This window comes from Ursus maritimus, unplaced genomic scaffold (genome assembly GCF_017311325.1).
Source record: "Ursus maritimus isolate PB19 unplaced genomic scaffold, ASM1731132v1 scaffold_21, whole genome shotgun sequence".
NCBI classification, from domain to species: domain Eukaryota; kingdom Metazoa; phylum Chordata; class Mammalia; order Carnivora; family Ursidae; genus Ursus; species Ursus maritimus.
In genome coordinates, this window is record NW_024424564.1 from 7,680,822 (window position 1) to 7,702,158 (window position 21,337).

Sequence of the window (21,337 nt, forward strand, 5' to 3'; positions counted from 1 at the left end):
TATGAAGCACCATAGGAATAAAGTTGCTGATAATAGAAGCAAGGTTCCTCTGCTCAAGGGGCTTACAGTTCAAAGGAATAAGACAAGAAATAAATAAATAAAAACCAAATACATAAAAATAATTAACAATAACTACAGGTTGAAAAGTACTAAGAAGGAAATGAGATGGAGTGTTGTCTTTTTTTTTTTCAGTCACAGAATGAGGCAAATGATAAGTGCTTTCAATTACAAAAATGACCATCTATCGAGGTTACCAGATTTTAAAAGGGGAAAAAATGATACCTTACAACCAACTAAAAAATGACTAGCCATTACTCGGGGAGAAAATCCTATTGGGACTGGTTTACTCTGTATCTTTTCTTTGTAATAGAGGAGAGGCTTCTCAAAAAGAGCAACGAGAGAAACTCACTTTTTTTTTCTTTTGTAAGTCAAGCGGAAAGACAAAGTGAAAAGAAACCAGGAATCAGACAGGGAAATTACCAATCTAGTCTGGCCGTGAGGATTTCTTTTAATCTTTCTAGGTTCCCCGCGACAGCGGGAAGTGGATGGAAGAAATCTAATGCCTTGAACTTCAAGGCAGATCTCTTTTCGATTATTACTGTCCGGTGGCAGGAACCTGGGAAGAGGTCAAGGTGTGGTTTAGGAAGAGGCAGCTCCCGGGGAAAGCACTTGGAAGGGCAAGACAGAGAACTGCGGGAGAAGACGACCGAAAGGAGGGGGAGAGCGCACTAGCACTCGTAAGGTGAGAGAGTAGAAAAACTCTCCGCCTGGGGAGCCGCGCGCCGCTCAGGTGGCCTTTTCCCGCTCAGGTGAGCTCCTCCCGCGCCTCTCATTGGCCAAGGCGCCCGTGGCGCTGGGAGGGCGACGCAGCCCGGTCTAGTTCAGGGTCTAGGGCGGCGCGTCACTTCCGGTAGCGCGGAGCTTGTAAAACACCCTGGAGAGAAAATGGCGGCGGCGGCGGCTGCGGCGGCTTCGGCGCCTCAGCAGCTCTCGGATGAGGAGCTTTTCTCTCAGCTCCGCCGTTACGGCCTGTCTCCTGGCCCAGTGACGGAGAGCACCCGCCCGGTCTACCTCAAGAAGCTGAAGAAGCTTCGAGAGGAAGAGCAGCAGCAGCACCGGTCTGGGGGCCGCGGCAACAAGACGCGGAACAGTAATAACAATAACACGGCAGCCGCCGCTCTTGCGGCGGCCGGACCGGCGGCGGCCGCCGCGGGGTTGGGGGTCCGGCCGGTCTCGGGCGACCTCTCCTACTTGCGGACTCCTGGGGGCCTGGGCCGAATCTCGGCCTCGGGCCCGGAGAGCCCCTTAGGAGGGCCCGGGGGCTCCTCGGCCGCCCCCACGGCTGGCAGCAAAGTGCTGCTGGGCTTCAGCTCGGACGAGTCGGACGTGGAGGCCAGTCCCCGGGACCAGGCCGGCGGCGGCGGCGGGAGGAAAGACCGGGCTTCGCTCCAGTACCGCGGGCTCAAACCGCTGTCGGCGCCCGTGGCCGCCAGCGAGGTGACTAACAGCAACTCGGCCGAGCGAAGGAAGCCCCACTCGTGGTGGGGGGCCAGGCGGCCGGCGGCTCCCGAGCTGCAGACCCAGTCGGCGAGAGATGGAGCCGCGGAGGACGAGGAGGAGGAGGGGGAAGACGGGGAGGACAGGGACCCAGAGGCCGAGGAGCCGCTGTGGGCGAGCCGGACCGTGAATGGCAGCCGGCTTCTCTCGTACAGCTGCCGGGAGAACTATTCGGACTCGGAGGAAGAGGAGGACGACGACGTGGCCTCCAGCAGACAGGTATTAAAGGACGACTCCCTTTCCCGGCATCGGCCCAGACGGAGCCATAGTAAGGCTCTCTCTTCGCTGACTGCTAAATCTGCCGGCGGCCGGTTGGAGACCTCAGTTCAGGGAGGGGGAGGAATCCCGATGAATGACAGGGCGGCGGCTGCGGGGAGTCTAGACAGGAGCCGAAACCTCGAAGAGTCGGCGGCGGCGGCGGAGCAGGGAGGAGGGTGTGATCCCCTGGACTCCAGCCCCATTCCTAGGTACCGTGTCAACGCTAAGAAACTGGCCCCCCTCCTGCCCCCTCCACTGACTGACATGGACTCAACCTTGGATTCGTCCACAGGCTCCCTTCTTAAAACCAATAATCATATCGGCGGTGGGGCCTTCAGTGTGGACTCCCCCAGGATTTTTTCCAACAGCCTCCCTCCCGGTGCGTCGGTGGCTGCCTCCAGCTCACTCAGGATCAATCACTCCAATCATACGGGCTCCAATCATACCTACCTGAAAAACACATACAACAAACCGAAGCTTTCCGAACCCGAGGAGGAACTTCTCCAGCAATTTAAACGGGAGGAGGTGTCCCCTACAGGGGGTTTCAGTGCCCACTACTTGTCGATGTTTCTCTTAACTGCTGCCTGCTTATTTTTCCTACTATTGGGACTGACTTACCTAGGAATGAGAGGGACAGGAGTATCCGAGGATGGAGGGCTCAGCAGTAAGTATTAAACCCTGTGGGTAACAAAGGGGATGTTGCTAGGGGTCTGTTGTAACCACACTGGGCATTTTACACGAGGTGACCTCTGTCTGCAAGAACATGTTTTAATAGTGACACGGCAGCAGATTGGGTGCATTTGTGTCATCTTTCTTTAAGAAAGAACATTATTACCATTATCAGAACAATAATCCCATGCCTGGTTTTAACATTTTTCTGTATGATCTGTTGGGGAATTCAAAACATCTTATAAAAGAACAAAATATTACAAACCTGTTAGTAAAATGCATTTGTGTGTGTGACTTAAATTTTCTTTTTAACCTTGAATAACTGTGTGTGCAGATGCCAATTGCTTAATAATTTTGAAGTATTTTGATTGTTACGGAACATCATAGATGTTTTTTCAAATTGAGTTGTGATTCCAAAAGGCAATGTAAGAGCTCCTGAAATTCCAGTTAAATATTTTGGAATATTAAGTTCCCTAGTTCTATATTTTCTTTAAAGTGAACGAATATAGAAGGTAGGAAGACACAGGTCAAAATTGATTGCTCAGGCCAAAGCATCTTCCCTCACACCAGTGAAAAAGTAGTGGTAGGGCAGGACAGGAGTTTGCAGTGAGATTTATCTGGTATTGGTTTATAGGCCCTACCATTTACTTGCTCTAAAGCACTGTGGGCAGGTGTGGTGAGTTCATTCATTCATTAAGCCAGCATCATCCTCTATGCTGTAGGATAGAAGTAGGATACAGCAGTGATAAATCAGAGTATTTCTGTCCTTCAACACAAGAGGATAAGTACAGATCATTTTGTGTTCTGTGAAGGAACAGATGGATGGAATAGTTGGTATATGCTACTCTAGAGATGGTGAGCGTAGCTACAATTTGAGGTGAGACCTGAAGCAGGAGGAGACAGCATTGTAGGGAGACAGGAGAGCATTCTGGGCAGAGATTATAAGAAGAAAGGCATTGAGTTGAGCAAGGGTGTTCCTGTAGGTTGGAGTGGTTAGAGTACCTTGAGCAAGGGGGAGTGAGCAAGAGTTTGAACTTCCCTTTCCTTATCAGTAAAATGATGCTAATATTGATTAGAATGATGCCTACACAGATCAAAAGAGAGAAAGTAAATGTAGTGTGTGATGGACTGCTGAAGATAAAATTTCTCAATGTTAGGGCCCTCTTGCCTCTCCCCCTGCAACCTCCTACCCTTTCACCCAGCATGAAATCATTTTATCATGATTTGCGTTTATAAAATCAACCTTACTATTGTTTGTTTTCGTTTCAAAATAGTGAATGTGCAGTTAGCACATTTAGATCAAGAGTAGGAGTCAGAATAGTGTAACCGTTGATTTGGGTATAGCTATTTCTAAGATCATGAAATAATAGATTATTGTTGTATTGCTTAATTAGAGTGGTTAGAAAAAAGACTGAAACCCAGCACTCACTTTAACTAGTTCCCTGGGAGGAAGAGTGATATATTGTGTTCTGTCTCAGATAATTTGGGAGAACAAGAAGTAAGGTGACACTAGAAGTTAAACTAGTAAAGTTCACGTAAATTAATGACATTATCAGCAGTACCTATTTCATAATGAATTACTGATGAGCACAGTTCTCAAGGTGACTGTCACATCTTTCTCCTCACTGTTAAGATGAATGAGTTTTGTTTTCTTAAGTACTAAAATTTCAGATGGAATAGAAAGGGACGGGACTGTTAGGGTTTTAGTAGCCCCCTCACCTTCACCAGCGTGGCAGGAAAGAAATTGTAAGTGTTTTCATATTTTAATAAATGGTAAAAGTAAAGTAGTTTGGGTGATGGAAACAACAGTGGCTAAGAGGTAGAGGATCTGGGTCCTAGGACTTGCCCAAATGACTTAAGTTCCTTAACCTCTGAGCCTCATTCTTCTATATTAAATAGGAGTAATAGTTTTTGCTGTCTATGGGGATGTTGTAAGGATCAAATTAGATAGTTTGTTAAATAACAATAAGGTGGTCTTATTCAAAAGTTTAGATAAAATTTGTTGTATTCCTAGTAAACTACGGTATATATGTAAAGAGAAATAAGTCATTTCTGTAAATATTTAGTAGTGCATTTCTTATTCAGCATTTAATTTTTATTAAATTCCATTAAAATATGCTGTAGATATTGATATAGAAATTTGAATCAAAGTGTAATGAATCCTTAGCTGTATTATATATTTGATTTACTATATACCCTGGTGGAAAGAAGTGCCTGCTAATTCAGTTAGTCTGCACACCTAACGGTGAATAATTTTCACTCTCTATGTATTCTGAATCCTTTGTCATAGTATAATGGTTAACCAGAGCCTAACCATAGGGTTCATTGGTCAAATAGTGTGCTTAAGGAAATACTTCTACTTTGAGTAATAATTTCACCAGAAGATTGTAGGTTATATATAAGAGTAAGCTTTAGTAAGCTTTTATTAGTTGTCATTTAAATTATGTATAATGTATAATAGATTAGCCTTTTAAATAGTTCTTAATCATTTGGTCTTTGAAAATTTTATCAATATCCTAGTTTTATTAATTAAATTACTTTTATTAATTAAATTACTATGCGTCTCTGCTTCCTCATCTGTAAAACTCGGGGGTTGGAGTAGATGATCCCTAAGTTCTCTCTAGCTCTAAGGTTTAAGATTCCAACTTTGAACTGTCTTACCAAAACAACTCAAGGATCAGCCTGCAGTGAGATTAGGTCATGACAATACAACAAAAGAAAATGGAGTTGCAGAATAGATTGACTGTCTTAGGTTCACGTGGTCATTATATAAAAATTGTTTTCCAATTATAAAAGACATGATTTTTGTAGAAAATTTGGGTAGAGATCTATGAAGCAGAAAATGAATAGGTATTGTATTCCTCTCCTTCTAGTCTCCCACTCACCCCTGATATAAATAAGTTCAGATAATACCTCTCAAAACTTTCTTATTATATATATATATGTATGTGTGTGTTTGTGTACATTTTCATTCAACAAGAGTTTGTACTCTGTGCCAAGCACCATTTTAAGCATTCGGGGGGCCAGGGGTGGGGGGGAGAGGGACAAGTAAACAAGTATTTGAGAGAGTGGTAGTTGCTAATACAAGTTAATGATAGTAACTTTGCCTGGGCTAGAGGGATATGGAATATTACAAGTGAGCAGGCCTGTCTAAGGAGGTGATGTTTGAACTGAAATCTGAATGTTTTGAAGGAACTAGCCTTTGACAGGGAGAAAAGCATTCCAGGCAGAAATAACAGCCAGTGCAAAACTCTTGGGGCAAGAACCGGTTTGGCAAGTTGAAGCATCAGAATAGAATGGCCAGTGTGGCTGGGTATAGTGAATGAGGGAGAATGGCATATGAAGAAGTTAGAAGTAGGCAGGGGCCAGGTCATAAAGGACCTACTGGCCTTAAGGGCCACAGAAAGGAGTCAAAATTTTAAGTGATGTCATACTATACATATCCTGCAACTTGTTTTTTCCCTTAACCTTGTATGATGAGTAACTTTCTATATACTAAATGTAAGTACAAGGCATAATTTAAAAATCTCGCTCTCCACTGGCCCCTAGAAAGGATGGAACATTCTATAAAAATGTTAAAATCTCTGCCACCCTGAAACTGTTGTTCTTTAACCCTCTGTTCTCCTCCAGCTGTTACTGTTCTCTCAGCCAGGATTGATACCTCTTTTTGCCTCAGCCATTCACTCAACCCGTTTAGTTTAGCTTTCTTTACCATCCATTCCTCTGTAACCTCTGTTTCAAGTCACAAGTTACTCAATTGCCAAATCCACGAGAGACATTGAAGTTCTTATCTTCACCTCTATGACCCATTCAATACAATGATAAGTCCCTTCGTTTAACTCTCTCCTTCCAGACTTCTGTATCTCTGCTCTCTCCCAGTTTTCATATAATCCTGTCTGTGTTTTAAATATTGATGGTCTCTAGAACTCTTGTCTATGGTTCTATCCTTTCATATAGTTTCTGGGTAATACCTCCCGATTTTATATTTTTGCCTTAAATATTCTCTTCTGAGTTCTAGACTTACCTATGGGTTTATTGGACAGTTTCTTCCGGATGCTCCACAAGCACCCACCCCCTGTACTCATTGGCTTTCCTTTCACCTTGTCGTGCACCCCTCCCCCCCCACGCTCTGTTCCCTGTTCTACTTAATGGCATTTCCATCTACCCAGGACTCAAGCTAGGAACTTGGAGTTTATTTAGATTCCTTCTTTTCCTTCATGCTCCTACCAAACCTCAAACCTCAGTCCAGTTGGTCAGTATAGTCCTGTAGTTCTACCTCCACATGTCTTTTGATTCCTTTTCTCTCCATCACTGTTGCTCTTAATTAGTCTTTTGCCTGATCTGCTTTAGTAGTCTATCAGGTGTCCCTGCTTCTAAGCTGTAGCTCTTCAATCCATTGTCAGTGCCAGAGCAATATTTCTAAAACACAAATGCAATTATTCACTCTCTTGCTTAAAATTACTCCAGTGGCTGTCTCTTTCTCATTGGATAAAATCTAAATTCTTTGGCTAAACTGTTCATGATCTGACTGTGCCTGCTTTTTCCAGCTTCATTTCCTACCAGTTCCTCTTACCACGTTTTACCTTCTGGATAACTGTAGCTTTCTGGATACTGCTTGGTGTTCACTGAATATGTCATGATATTTTGTGTCTTTATGCCTTTGCACATTATTCCCTTCTTTGGGAAGGTTGTTTCTTCCTCTCTAACTGCTATTCATTCTTAAAAGTGTCACCTCTGGATATTTTCTCCAACTTCCCATCCTCTTTACCCTGGAGTTTGGGTATACTCAAACTCTGCTCAAATAAGATCTTATATACCTTTCACAGCATTTATTATAGAGTATTATAATTGTGTACATCCATTGTGCCGGTTTGATTACAGTTTCTTGAGGAAATATTTCTGTAGGAGGAATTGAATACACTGGTAAAGGGCACAGGCTTTACATTCATCTCTGAGTTTGAATCTCGTTTCTCTCTTATACCTGCTCTGTGACTTTACTAGAAGATACTTAGTTCCCTGATGTTAAAAATGAAGATGATAATACCTGCCTCAGAGTGGCTTTAAGCATTACGTGAGATAATGTATGTAAAGTTTTTAGTGTTGTTGCCTGGCATAGGGGAATTGCTCAGTAGACCCAAGTCACATTCGTATCCTTGGCACAAGTTCATTCCGTAGTAAATATTTGTTGAAAATGATCACCTATCAGATACTCACTTTACATGCACTGATTAACTCATCATCAACTCAGTAATTGGTTACCTACTCAGTACCTAACAATACTCAGTACTGGGAAGGATGCAAAAAAAATCTCATTCTTGTAGAAGTCTCCACTCCACTAATAACAGTCACAAAAATGGTTAAGAAGTATATCAGATAATAGGTGTCAAAGGGGAGAATTCACTGTGAGCTAGATCAGCCTCAAATGATCAAAAGCTCTGTTTCTAAATTTGGACTTGATTCTGTACGTTGAGCAGTGGGAATCCATAGAGGTTTTTAAGCAGAGGACTAGCATGATCAAGTTGATTTTTTTTTTTTTTTAAGATTTTATTTACTTATTTGAGAGAGAGACAGTGAGAGAGAGCATGAGCTAGGGGAGAGGCAGCTGAAGAGGGAGAGGCAGACTTCCCACTGACCAGGGAGCCCGATGCAGGACTCAATCCCAGGACCCTGGGGTCATGCCTGAGCCAAAGGCAGATGGTTAACCAGCTGAGCCACCCCTGCGTCCCTATAGTTGCTCTTTAAAAAAAATACATTCTTACTTTTCCAAGTAATTAGACTAACCACTTGTTCCAAAACTTGGTGTGTGTAATGAAATAGGCGTAAGGATTTTGAAAAGTAGTTGTTTCCCTCATTCTTGATGAATGAAAGCTGAATGTTACCTTTAAAATTTTTCAAAGTCGACTATTTTGCAAGGAAAAAAAAATTCTAGGCCTTGAAGAATATTCCTGGGAACACCAGAGGTTCGTATATCCCAGTTTGATGATTTAAGTAAAATCTCTGTGGAAATGTCTTTTATTTGAAAATTATTTCTAGAATAATTTGAAAATAAAAATCTTCAGAGTGAAAACATGGGAATTTCCCCACGAGTATATCCAGGGAGCCGAGTTTGAGGAAAATTGGCATAGATATCAGGGCTTGGATTAAAGAGGCAGAACTGGTTTTGAATATTAACCCTTGCTTTTGTACTAAAGTCAAGTTGCTGAACCACTGTGAACCTCAGTATCCGCATCTGTAATGTAGAATTAAGTGAGAATTAAATGGAATGATGCATGTAAAGTACTTGGCTCAGTACATGACACGGAGTGATAATAGTAATAGCAGCTAACCCTATATAGCATTATGTGCCAGGCACTGAGCTGGACAATTTTAATTGTTATTTAACCTTCATGAGGCAGGTGTTTGTTCCATTTTGTAGATGAAGAAAGTTGAACTTGCCCAGGGTCATGTGGCTGTTACACACAGAGGCAGTGTTTGGATTCCGATAGTGTGTCTTAAGCAGTCTGCTAGATTGCCTTTTAACATGTGTAAGTACATAAGGAATGTTTATATATTCTCTACGATTATTTTTTTTAAAGATTTTATTTATTTATTCGACAGAGATAGAGACAGCCAGCGAGAGAGGGAACACAAGCAGGGGGGGTGGGAGAGGACGAAGCAGGTTCATAGCAGAGGAGCCTGATGTGGGTCTCAATCCCATAACACCGGGACCACGCCCTGAGCCGAAGGCAGACGCTTAACTGCTGTGCCACCCAGGCGCCCCATCTCTACCATTATTTTTATCCAGAAAATTATGAAAGATATGGATGGGTGAAGCAGATTAATGCATGAAATCCTAGAAATGCCAGGAATAATCTATGAAATCTAACAACTTTAGGACAAGGAGGTACAAATTTATACTCAGGCAACAATTAGCAATCATGTGGGACTATTTATCCTTACTTAAGGTTTTAGATTAATTCATTAATTCATTGATATGTGAGTAGGTCAATCTGCTGTAATATAATGCAAACTGTAATATATAATTTGTCAAACTATAAAGCATGATACTATTTCTAATTTTTGAAAGATTTGCAGTCTCAAAATTGGTGGGTAAAGTAGTCTTCCGATTTTACATTACCACTTTAAAACTTATGTTTTTCCATTGTTCCATTTTCAAGATGTAAAGGCCTTTAGTATGTTTGTTTTCCCATTTTTTTTTGCTCCTTTTAAAAAAACTTCATATGTGTTTTTTTCTATGCTTTTATTTCTTTCAGTGAAATGATCCATTCTGTAATTTCAGGGATACTTTTAAAAATCAGATATTTTCATGATTCCTCAGTAGAGTTGTAAAGTTTTAAAACTAGCCTCTTCTTGCTCATTAATTATTTTCTATTAACTTTACCTGTCTGAAAAATATTTTATATAAATAAAACGAACCTTATCACAAAGAGATTTATAACATGAGCTCTAAGATTTAATCTAGTTCATAAGTAGTTTAAAAATGAAGTATACCTTAGGGGCGCCTGGGTGGCACAGTCGTTAAGCGTCTGCCTTCGGCTCAGGGCATCTGGGATCAAGCCCCCACGTCAGGCTCCTCCGCTGAGAGCCTGCTTCTTCCTCTTCCACTCCCCCTGCTTGTGTTCCCTCTCTCCTTGGCTGTCTCTCTGTCAGTTAAATAAATAAAATCTTAAAAAAAAAAATGAAGTATACCTTAAAGTATTGGAAATCTCCTAAATATATGGTAAACGAGTAGTAGTGACTTCTTAATGAAAATTATATTATAATGATATATCTTTATTTTAATCTTATATTTACACTAAAAATAGCTACCATTTAATTTGGGAATGCAGCCTCATACTAATTGTGGAAATTGTTAATGGCAGTTATTGTTTGATAACTTTAGATTTTGACTTCCATATCCAGAATTTATTTTTAAAAGATTTTAAAGTGAGCCAGTAGCAGTATATTTGAGCAGTATCCTTGGCTTTGCTGTTTTAATAAAGTATGCTTTAACCTGATCTCACAAGTGATAGTTTTTAAAAAAGTCTTGATTTAGTTAATAATCTTTATTAACAACACAGTCAAAATAATTTTTAAACAAGTTGACCAGGAAGAAAGTGCTTAGGTTTTAATAGTTGTTTGATGTAGTTAATTTTTACATGTTTGGGGGCGCCTGGGTGGCGCAGTCGTTAAGCGTCTGCCTTCAGCTCAGGGCGTGATCCCGGCTATCTGGGATGGAGCCCCACATCAGGCTCCTCCGCTGGGAGCCTGCTTCTTCCTCTCCCACTCCCCCTGATTGTGTTACTTCTCTCTCTGGCTGTCTCTCTCTGTCAAATAAATTTAAAAAAAAATTTTTTTTACATGTTTGACATTGTTGCTTTGAAAATTTATTTCTAAGGAAATTAACTTTTTAAAGGGATTGTAAAAATTTATACTAACAGAGATAATAATGTCTGAAAATAGGATAACAGATCTATTGTGTGGAAGCCATAATGTATTACTTTTATGGTGTCTTAATTTTTTCTTTAGTTCTAGAGGTACAGATTTAAAATTACACTGTTTTTTGTCTGGGTAGCAGATTTATTGCTTAATGGCCACAGCTTTTTGCTTAAACGATATCAAAAGGCAAGCTACCATTTAGAAATAAGGCTTGAGTGCAAAACTATGCAAGAGTTTAGTTCAACTGTTCTAAACTAATTGAGTGATAAGTATGCACCAATAATTGTTTCCTGCCTTGAATGTGACATGAATAGGAAAAAAATGCTTTAGGAGCATTGAGCATTTTAACACATAGCAGAACACTAATATTGTTTTGCAATTAGAGACTTCTTTTTTATGTATATGTGTACAAAAGGAATTTGCTGATTGTGGCTAATACTTGGAAACACTTCATACTTATAAAAGAAGCTCTGTAGGAATTCACCTAGATATACTTTTTAAAACCTCCATATAGAGAGGGTCATTGAAATTAATTAGGAGAGGGGGAAATCTTAGAATAACTGTTTTTTCTAGTCCCTGGACTATGGCTTAGACCCTTGGTCAGCCTGATTAATGACTTTGTAGGTTTATAAGGGTACCTCCTGTGGTGTCACAGATGCTTTCTTGTTTGATTTAGTTCACTTGAAGCAAAATTAAGTTTCTCCTATTCATTCATCCATCCATTCACCCACTTATATATTACTTGTTGAGCACCTACTATGTGCCACATAATATCAGAAGATGAGTATATACTTTCTCCAGCTATGGGAGTGAAGCTTTTCCCCCAGATACATATACTGCCTCCCTTTCTCCCACATTGTGGTGACATTCTCCTTTCTCCTAAATATTTATGCACTAGCCATGCCCCAGAATTGAGATTTGGTCACCATGCAACACTGTTTAAGATTTGTATATTGTGACTTAGGAAACATAACTTGAAAAATGAATTTCTGCAAATTTTAGTATGCCCTATGATAAAGTTTACCACAGTGTGTATTCTATACAAAAGAAATAGTTTCATTTCTTGCAGATTTTTAGAAATATTTTAAAAAGTAAAAATGAGATATGAGAATGAATTTGCCAAAATGAAAATGTTATCAATATGAAGTATTTATGAATATAGTTCAAGATGTTCTAGAAGTATTCTTATGACAAAAAGTCTTGTTTTTAAAATATGTCATCTCCACATGTTCCTTTTTTCAAATTCTAAAGCCTTAAATGATAAAAGCATTTATTGAGAACTTTCAATGTATGGGCACTTCATCGCAGTTTTTATGAGGGGAACTACTAAAATTGTCTGAGAAGACTGAAATATAGATGGAATATGGTTACAAGTGACTTGTCTGGTATCCCATAGCTACTAAGTTTTGCAGCCAGCCATTTGAACCCATGATCTGACTGCAGGGTCCACAGTCTTAACCACTAGACAGCAATAGATTTTTTTATGCATCTTTTCTCACCTACTAACTTTATTTGGGCAGTTAAGTTACTTAGAACCTCTGGGCCTTGGTTTTTGCATCTGTCAAATTAAGGGATAATAAAATCAGCTTCTAGCCAGTGACTTTTGTAGGGAACTAATGTGATAATATCTATGGAAATGCTTTGGAGAAATTTGAAGTGGTACATAACTATATTTTTAATACATTAAGTTAGAATTTCCCAGCTACAGTCTACTTAAACAATATGTGGTTAGCACTGTGTATGACACGTCTTGTCAGTGATGTTAATAAGTAATAGAAGAGTCCGTTAAATTTATAATCCTTATCAGTATCTTTCAACCTTTCTCTCAAGCTGTCTGAGCAGATAAAAGGAGTCATCTTTTTTATATTACCTAATTAGTGCTTTATTTCTGGGTGCTGAAAAGGAATGTTCTTATTTTTGCAGTTATGTTAATTTAATAGGTAATGAAGCACAATTTGAAATTAGATTTTCCTCTTGTTGACCATTAGAAGGTTGATTTGCTGATAGGAGACTCCTAGGTAGGATATGTTGCTTTAATCCAAAATATAGTAGTGAATTTGAGACAGGAAAACGTTTCTTGGGAATGTGGATGGGTCTTTAGAGTAAGCTTCTGTTAACATTATCTGAGGAACAGACAACGGGTGCAGCTGGTAGAGAAGGATGGCCTTTCACATGTTCTTCAGCGAGTTTGTAAGATACCACGAGCCCTATTATTGCAGAAGTGGGAAGATAAGGTGTGTCCCTGTGAATAGACAACAGACTGAATGGGGGTAATCATGAGATTGGGGGGCATAAAATAATAAAATGAATTTGATAAGCAGGATATTAAAATCAAGCTACTTAAATTATAAGGAATTTAAAGTGCATTAGGATCTCAGTCTCCTAGATAATTGATATGAAGCACATAATGAAATTTTCATCCCATTTCCTATTTGAAACTGTATCAAAGATGTGATTTGTTTAGACCAGAACTGTCTAATAGAAATATAATACAAATATGGAGTAATTAAATCGTCAGTCACTAAAGTGAATTAGAAATAGCTGAGCAGTGGCAGAACTAAATCTCTCATCTACCTGCCCTGGATAAATGACCATGCTTGATAGTATAAAGGTATAAAGTGGTATAAAGCACTTCTTAGCTTAAAGTAGAGGCGATGTCCCCTAAATTCTCATTTCTTACTGGGAATATTATTTATATTCTTTATATTCCTCTCACCATTTCCTATTATAAACTTCTTTGTACAGCTCTTCAAACTAGACATGTAGGAGGAAGGGATGGCCTTTTGATTCTGTCCTATGACTGTGCCAGGAGATAAGGGGAAAGTTAGCTCCTATTTAGGAAAATGAAAACAGAATGACTAATAAAGCTTTTGTTGGCATAAGAAGAATTTTAAGGGTTTCAGTATCTTGTCTTTTGAGAAAGATTTTGGGATGCTCTTATTCATCATGCTCTTTGAATTGTAAAAAGTATCTCAATTATTTTACAAGATGCTATTTCATGGTAGCTTTATACTTAACAACATCTCCTTAATGAATTTGAATAAATTCTTTGAATTACATTCAGATTACTAGAGAATGTTTGCTCACAGTCAAGCTGTTTACTTCCAAAAGGAAAAATGGGCAGTCCTTAATTTTTGAATGGGTTGTCTTCCAGATCATGTGTAGGATAGTTGTTTGAACTTGGAAATGTTTATACTGTTTTTTAAGCGTAAGCTCCCAGGCTGGCCCGTAGAAGCCTATTTAAAATTGTATCCTATTTTAGCACTGATACAGGATACAGCGTTGGTTTAACTTTTGGATCCTCAGAGCAGTGGCTCATCTTCTGTGGGAGTTGGATGAGGAAGCAAATTTATTTTTGAGTTTTTACGTTTTCTTATACTTTTTCATTTTTTAAAAAATTTAATTCAGTTAATTAACATGTAGTGTATTATTAGTTTCAGAGGTAGAGTTCAGTGATTCATCAGTCTTATATAATACCCAGTGCTCATTACATCACATGCCCTCCTTAATGACCATCACCCAGTTACCCCACCTCCCCTCCTCTCCAGCAGCCCTTAGTTTGTTTCCTATGATTAAGAGTCTCCTATGGTTTGTCTCCCTCTCTGATTTTGTCTTGTTTTATTTTTCCCTCCCTTCCCCTATGATCCTCTGTTTTGTTTCTTACATTCCCCGTATGAGTGAAATCATATAATTTCTTTCTCTGATTGACTTATTTTGCTTAGCATAATACCCTCTAGTTCCATCCATGTCGTTGCAAAGGGCAAGGTTTAACTTTTTTGAAGGCTGAGTAGTATTCCATTGTGTGTGTGTGTGTGTGTGTGTGTGTGTGTGTATAATATATATATATATATTATACACACACACACCACATCTTTATCCATTCATCTGTTGCTGAACATCTGAGCTCTTTCCATAGTTTGGCTATTGTGGACATTGCTGCTATGAACATTGCGGTGCATGTGCCCCTTCAGATCACTACATTTGTATCTTTGGGGTAAATACCTAGTACTGCAATTGCTGGGTGGTAGGGTACTCTATTTTTACCTTCTTGAGGAACCTCCATATTGTTTTCCAGAGTGGCTGCACCAGCTTGCATTCCCACCAACAATGTAAGAGGGTTCCCCTTTCTCTGCATCCTCTCCAACATCTGTCATACTTTTTCATCTTTTAATTCTTGTTCTTATACTGGCCTAAGCTTCCTGCGGTTTTGTTATAATCTTGGCCAAACATCCAAGTGCTCAATACTTGACATCTTTTTCTTTTTTTAAATTGAGAGATAATTGACATATAACATTATATATTAGTTTTAGTTGTACAGCGTAATGATTTGATATATGTATATATTACAAAATGATTACCACAGTAAATTTAGTTAACATCCATTGCCACATGTAGGTTTTTTTTTTCTTGTGATGAGAAGTTTTAAGAACTGTCTTGGCAACTTTCAGATATATAGTACCGTGAAGTTAACTGTAGTCACCATGCTGTACATTACATCCCCAGGACTTACTCTTCTTTTAACTGGAAGTTTGTACCTTTTGACCACCTTCCCCCCCCTTTTTTTTTCTTAAGAGAGGGAGTGAGGGGGGAGGGGCAGAGGGAGACGGGAAGAGAGAATCCTAAGCAGGCTGGCTCCACACCCAGCACTCGATCTCACAACCCTGAACTGAGATCATGACCTGAGCTGAAATCAAGAGTTGGACAGTTAACCAACTGAATCACCCAGACACTCCCTACCCCTATCCCTGTCTCTGGCAACCACCAGTATGTTCTTTATACCTATGAGTTTGGTTTTTTTAGATTCCACATGTAAGTGAGATCATACAGTGTTTGTCTTTTTGTGACTTATTTCACTCAGCATAATGCCCTATAATAAAAGAGTAAGTCCATTTATTGGGTGCTTGGCAAGTATAAACATTTAGTCTTCTTAAGCATTTTTAACATTTTACGAGCGAGGACTGTAATGGAGGATTAGGTTAATTACTTTGTCCAAGGTTATAGGTCAGAGAGGGGAGTTAATTGAATTATGTTGTTGGTTTAACCCTAGCAGTATGTTTTGAAAGCTCATCCTCTAACCATTGTACAATATTGCATTCCTCTTTTACATACCCTCTCCTTTATCAAATTTCAACTCCTTTTATTCCCTTAATTCAGCTACTTTTAGCCAAATGTTAGGGAAAACCGTGTGATTAAATTTGCAATATTGTAGAATTCTGATAATGAAAATGATATGATTTTAAGATAAAATTTGACAATATGATTATCTTTACTGAGGATTGAGCCAATTTGGAATCAGAGCTTGGCCCCGCCTCTCTAAATCATCCTTCATCTTTCTATGTATAGTAGTCGGGTTGCCTACATTTCTCATTTAGAATTTATGTCAGTAGTTCTTCACTTATGGGCTGAGAACATTTGGGAGCCGTACCTATTACAGAGGGTTTGAGGACCTAACAGATGATTTGCTCCTCTCATATTGTGTATTGTTTGCAACTGTATATCAGTATTGCTGTGGGTAGAATACAAAAAATTATTCATGGTAACATTTTGTCATGTTTTCTTAGTAAGTGAATACTAAAAATACTATTGTGGGGATCTGAATGTCTAGATAAAAATGAAGTCCTTTTACTTCAAAAATGGAGAACCATTGCTTTTAAAGCATGCTGTAAGGAAAATATACTGGTTATATTTTAGAATTTGTTTTTAAGACATTCATAGTAAATGTCAGAGGATCAGTTGTAATGTTCAAATGACTGGCTAACTTTTAACAACTGGTAAAAAGTCTAATCTTCTCAGGGTGATTGTACTTTAAATATTACAAGATCTTTGTTAACTTAGATTCTGTCTCTGAGAAATGAAAATTTTGGCAATTAGTAAAAAATTCAGGCATTATACGGATTTTTGACAGGGAGCCTTGCCTTGGGGTCTTCCATTTCGTCTCTTCCTAACTCACAGATTTTCTAAGAACTCAGTCCTTTCTTCCCACTAGCTCCAGGGCAGAGACAAATATAAGAATGGAGTAGTGGCATATTGTGATATTTTGTAAACTGAGTACTGTTTATTTTTTATTTCATGTTAGGATTGAGAAAAGAAAAAAAAGCTAAGATTCATTAATCTTCCTCCCACTCCCTCAGTATCTCTATGCATAGTAACAAAACATCCTATTTTACATTAGGTTACTAGAATGCCCAAGATCACAAGTCATAAATGTTGGAGGTAGCATTCCTGCTCCAGTTATTTTTTTTTTTTCCTTTTATCCCACTGCCTTTCAGTGTGAAGAGATACTTTTTATTTAAGAAGTTAGATGTTAGGTGAAGATCTGATATGTTGTACTTTCCACTGTGTTCATATGGGAGCGTGAGTTTTATTCTAAAGTTCTGTATATTATAACTAACAAAAAAAGTCATATTTAGCCTAGTTTACCACATGTCATAACTGCTTACATGTCGTTTTATCCAGTGGCTTTTTTTTTTTACCTAATGATGACATACTTCAATACCTCTATTTCCCAGGTGACTTTTCCTTTCTGTTTGTTTTTTTCCAGAGCTAAAAGTCAAGATACAATTTTTAAGCACACTGGTTATAAAGCCAGTGATGTGGATTTCCTTTTAAGCTCCAAATTCAGTTTATATGTATGTTTTGATCATACTTTAATCTCTTTGCTTTGTTTATACCCTTTTAACAGAGCTATACTTCTTGTCGCCCATAGAAAAATGGAATGAGAACTATCATTTATATATTTTTTAGTACTATTCTCCTTATCATTGCACTGTAGCTTTTCTCTCTCCAGTTTTTTTATCTTCATATTGTCTTTGACACAAAATTAATTATCTCTGGTCATTTACAGTGTTAAACACAGTGTGTTGTGATTGAGAGTGTTACTAAGTAGAAGAGAAGACCTCTTGTGTTTAATTGTATGCGAAATGCATGTAGCTTTATTGGATTGCACTGGGGATAGGTTGTACAGTGTATCACAGATCCCTTTTGGATCTCCAGATTCTCATGTAGCAATATTCTTTCAGAACAGACCTCGTTATAATACACTTCCACTTTATTCTTGGCAGTGTAAACCTTGAGGAAGTGTCAGAGACAGTCTCTGGTGTGTAACAGTTAATGTTTAAAATCTCTTAATACAGTGAGCTGTCACCATGTTTAATAAATTACAGTACTGCCTTAGCATAAATTCGTTTGGGTGCCAAGTTATCTGTTGCACAGATGCTTGGTATTATTTATAGGTTTTTATCTAACCTTTGTGGGTTGACTTGCTTTTATTTTTCTATTCACTAGTCACCATGCAGTAGTGTAATTCTTTAGTTGGCATATGTGCAAAAATGGCTTTTAAGAAGAGATCTGTGAAAGTACTGACAAAGCAGATCACTCAAACTTTTGGACCTTGCGCAGTATAGTAGGATGAAGCTCCTATAATTTAAGTAGATGCATTGCTTTGTGTTTATTTGAATGTGTTATACTACCTTTCCTCCTAACATTGGTAAACTACAGGAGTGTCTTTAGCTGACAAAATTAGATGGAGACAGCAGCTTAATTGTTTCCCTAATGAAGTTCTGAGCCTTTAAGACTTAGAGGTGTGTGTGTGTGTGTGTGTGTTGGGGTGGGGAGGGAGTCATTATTAACTTTATATTTTGTCTTAGAGTAAGTTTTGGAATTTTCTTTAAGTGTAAAAGTCTTCTCTTGGATTACACTTTTTTTTTTTTTAAATGGGAACTTCAATTTTAGCTATTAGATTAAGTAAGTGATAATTCTGTCAAATATTGAGTTATGGATTCTCTATTAAGATATCAGAGTTCATTTTGGGAAGGAACAGACTAGCATTAAAGTCTCTTAAATGTGAAATATTTTGATATTTTCTTGATTTGCTAGTGATCTAGCTTTCAAATTTAGTAGTAAATTTATTTTAGGTAAATAAAGTCAGTCTTAAAATCACTGGTCGGTGCATTACCTCCAACTCAATAAGAAAGCGTGTTAGGAAATAATTTTGAATATTTACGAAACATTTACTTTTACTAGACACCAGCTCCTATGGCTATTTTTCTGTATTCCAAGTTTCTGACATTAATTTAGTAAAAAAGATAGCTTAAAATCTTATTTGTAAATGTAAATTATATAAATTTTGAAAAGTGAGACTGTATCAAATAAACTTATTTGAAAAATAAGCAAAACCAAAAACACACTTACATTACAATAACTTTTTTAGTTTTTTGCAAAGGGAGAGGAAGTTTTCAAGTTTTTGATTGGTTAAGAATTTAGATTGAATTGGAAGAAAGAAAATGTTTTTTCTTGTACGTTACTTAAAATTAGGGTTTTTACCTAATGTTTTCTGGGTATTGAAGTGATCTTTTACCAGTTCTCTCATAGAATTTTTGCATCATCAACGAATATCGTTTTAATACTTTTTCTCCTCCAGCATTTTATAATGAAAAATTTGAAATAGGAAATTGAAAGAATTGTGCTGTGAACACTTACATACCCACACCTAAACTCTACAGTTAACATTTTCTGTATTTGCTTTATTATATATCTTACCCATCACTCTGTCCATCCATCATTCTGTCTTTTTAAAAAATTTACTTCATAGTAAGTTGAAAACATTAGGATACTTAATCTTTACATATGTCATGCATATTGTTAACTAGAGTGAGGGTTTTTTTTTTTTTTTTTTTGGTAAAATTTATATACAGTCAGATGTACCAATCTTTAACGTACTGTCAGATAAATTTTGACAAATGCATCCAGCTGTGCAACTTAAATCCCTGCAGGTATAGACCATTGCCTTCACCTCTAACAGTTTCCTCATGCCCTGTCAGTCCTGTTACCACTGTCCTGATTTTTTCACCGTAGATTAGTTTTGGTTCTAAAACTTCATGTAAGTGGATTCATAGAATACTCTTTTGTGAGGCTTTTTTCACTCAGCATATTTTTGAGGTCCATCATTGTTGCATTTTCCAGTAGTTTATTCCACTTTATTACTCTTGATTTGTTTTTGAGGCTCAAAAGTATTTTAGGGAGAAATTATTTATCCCTTCCTGAATTCCTGAAGCCCTTGATACTAAACTCTAAGGTTGTATTGATTACATTATATATCATAGCTACTCTTTTATCTCCACTAGTCCTTAAGCACTGTGTTCTCATAACATGGTTTATAGAATATGCTCTACAAATACTTGTTGAACAGTCTGTGGTTAGAAGTCATTCTTATGGCTTTTGTTATAGAGATCCCAAACTTGGGGTACAATTATAATGCAAAATTGGTGCTTGGATAAAGACAGAAATCTCAATTACAGTCTGTTATCCCCCCTCCCTGCCCCTGGAATCTTCATTTTTATGGTGAGCAAATGTGAGATTTTCAAGTGATGATAAGGTTGAAAGAGACCATAATTGTTCTTTATCATTACAGAGATGAAGAATAAGAACCAAGTAATAAGGCTATTGTCAACTTAATTATAAGTTTTGATCTTTTATTTTCTTGGACACATTATTTCAGTTTTTATTTTATTCTTAGTACTATCATATCCACATTTAAAGCCCCTTTAATTTTATAAAATCACAGTGTATGTTCTGTTATTCGTTAAGAATAACTTTTTTGGAAGCAGCACACATTGTTTCCTTTCTTAAAACAGGACAAGTGGAAAGCTGAGATTCCTGTAGGATCTGAGAAGTGGAGAAGCTTTTGAGGTTTTGCCCTCCTTTTCTTCCCTTGTTATCCCCATCTAGGTCTGTACTCTGTAAATCCTGATAGGTGGGTTAAGATGGAAAGGTTATTTATGAGTAGAGCAAGGGTGGTACAAGAGTTTACCTTAGGCAAACTAGTAGCTAGTTTTTGTCAAAATTTTGTTTTGATTGCTGATTTAATATCAGTATTCATAGTAATTTATTAAGTATACTTGACGTAACTGTTCCTGTCTTTGAGAATGGCTATGTATTTAATAGATCTATGAAACAATTGGAGAACTTCAGAGAACAAATGGGCAGTGGGCTATGTTGCAAAAGAATGTGCTGCCTTGTTCACCCTGTCCATTTTTAGATCAGTCTGGCTGATGGTGAAATGCAGAAGTGCTTGCCACACACACAGGTGCAGTGTTCTGCAGCTGTTGGAAACATTTGCCCCCTACTCCCCATTTCTTCACATATAATTATGCTCTGTTTAAGCCACTAAAGCTAGAAGATGGGATTTGAGAACTTGAATGTCTGTTTACAAAAAGGTACAACTCAGAGATAATTGGTCATTTAGGTAGCTGAATTTAACTGTGCCTAGATGACTTGAAGTTTCCAAAGACTAAAACCTAGCCTTAAGGTCATAGAGTTTTAAAATTATGAGAAACTGACTTTGAAAGTGCATGTCTACAGTTACTGCTCTCCAGGTTGAACTTCTTGAGGACAGGGCTTATATATTTTTATTTTTAATCTCCTGCAATTAGCTAAT

At 38.1% G+C, this 21,337-nt stretch overlaps 1 protein-coding gene across 3 annotated transcripts in view; it reads left to right on the plus strand.

The window, feature by feature from the left end:
• The first annotated feature begins 921 nt into the window (after positions 1-921).
• The window catches only part of LEMD3 (LEM domain containing 3), a 75,617-nt gene continuing 55,201 nt past the window's right edge, over positions 922-21,337 (plus strand). For all 3 annotated transcript variants that reach the window (XR_005836662.1, XR_005836661.1, XM_008684376.2), the window contains exon 1: positions 922-2,479. Coding sequence is in view for 1 of the 3 variants with exons in the window: in XM_008684376.2 (XP_008682598.2) it covers positions 946-2,479 (1,534 nt within the window). In the remaining 2 variants the exon portion in view is untranslated. The remainder of the gene's footprint in view (positions 2,480-21,337) is intronic.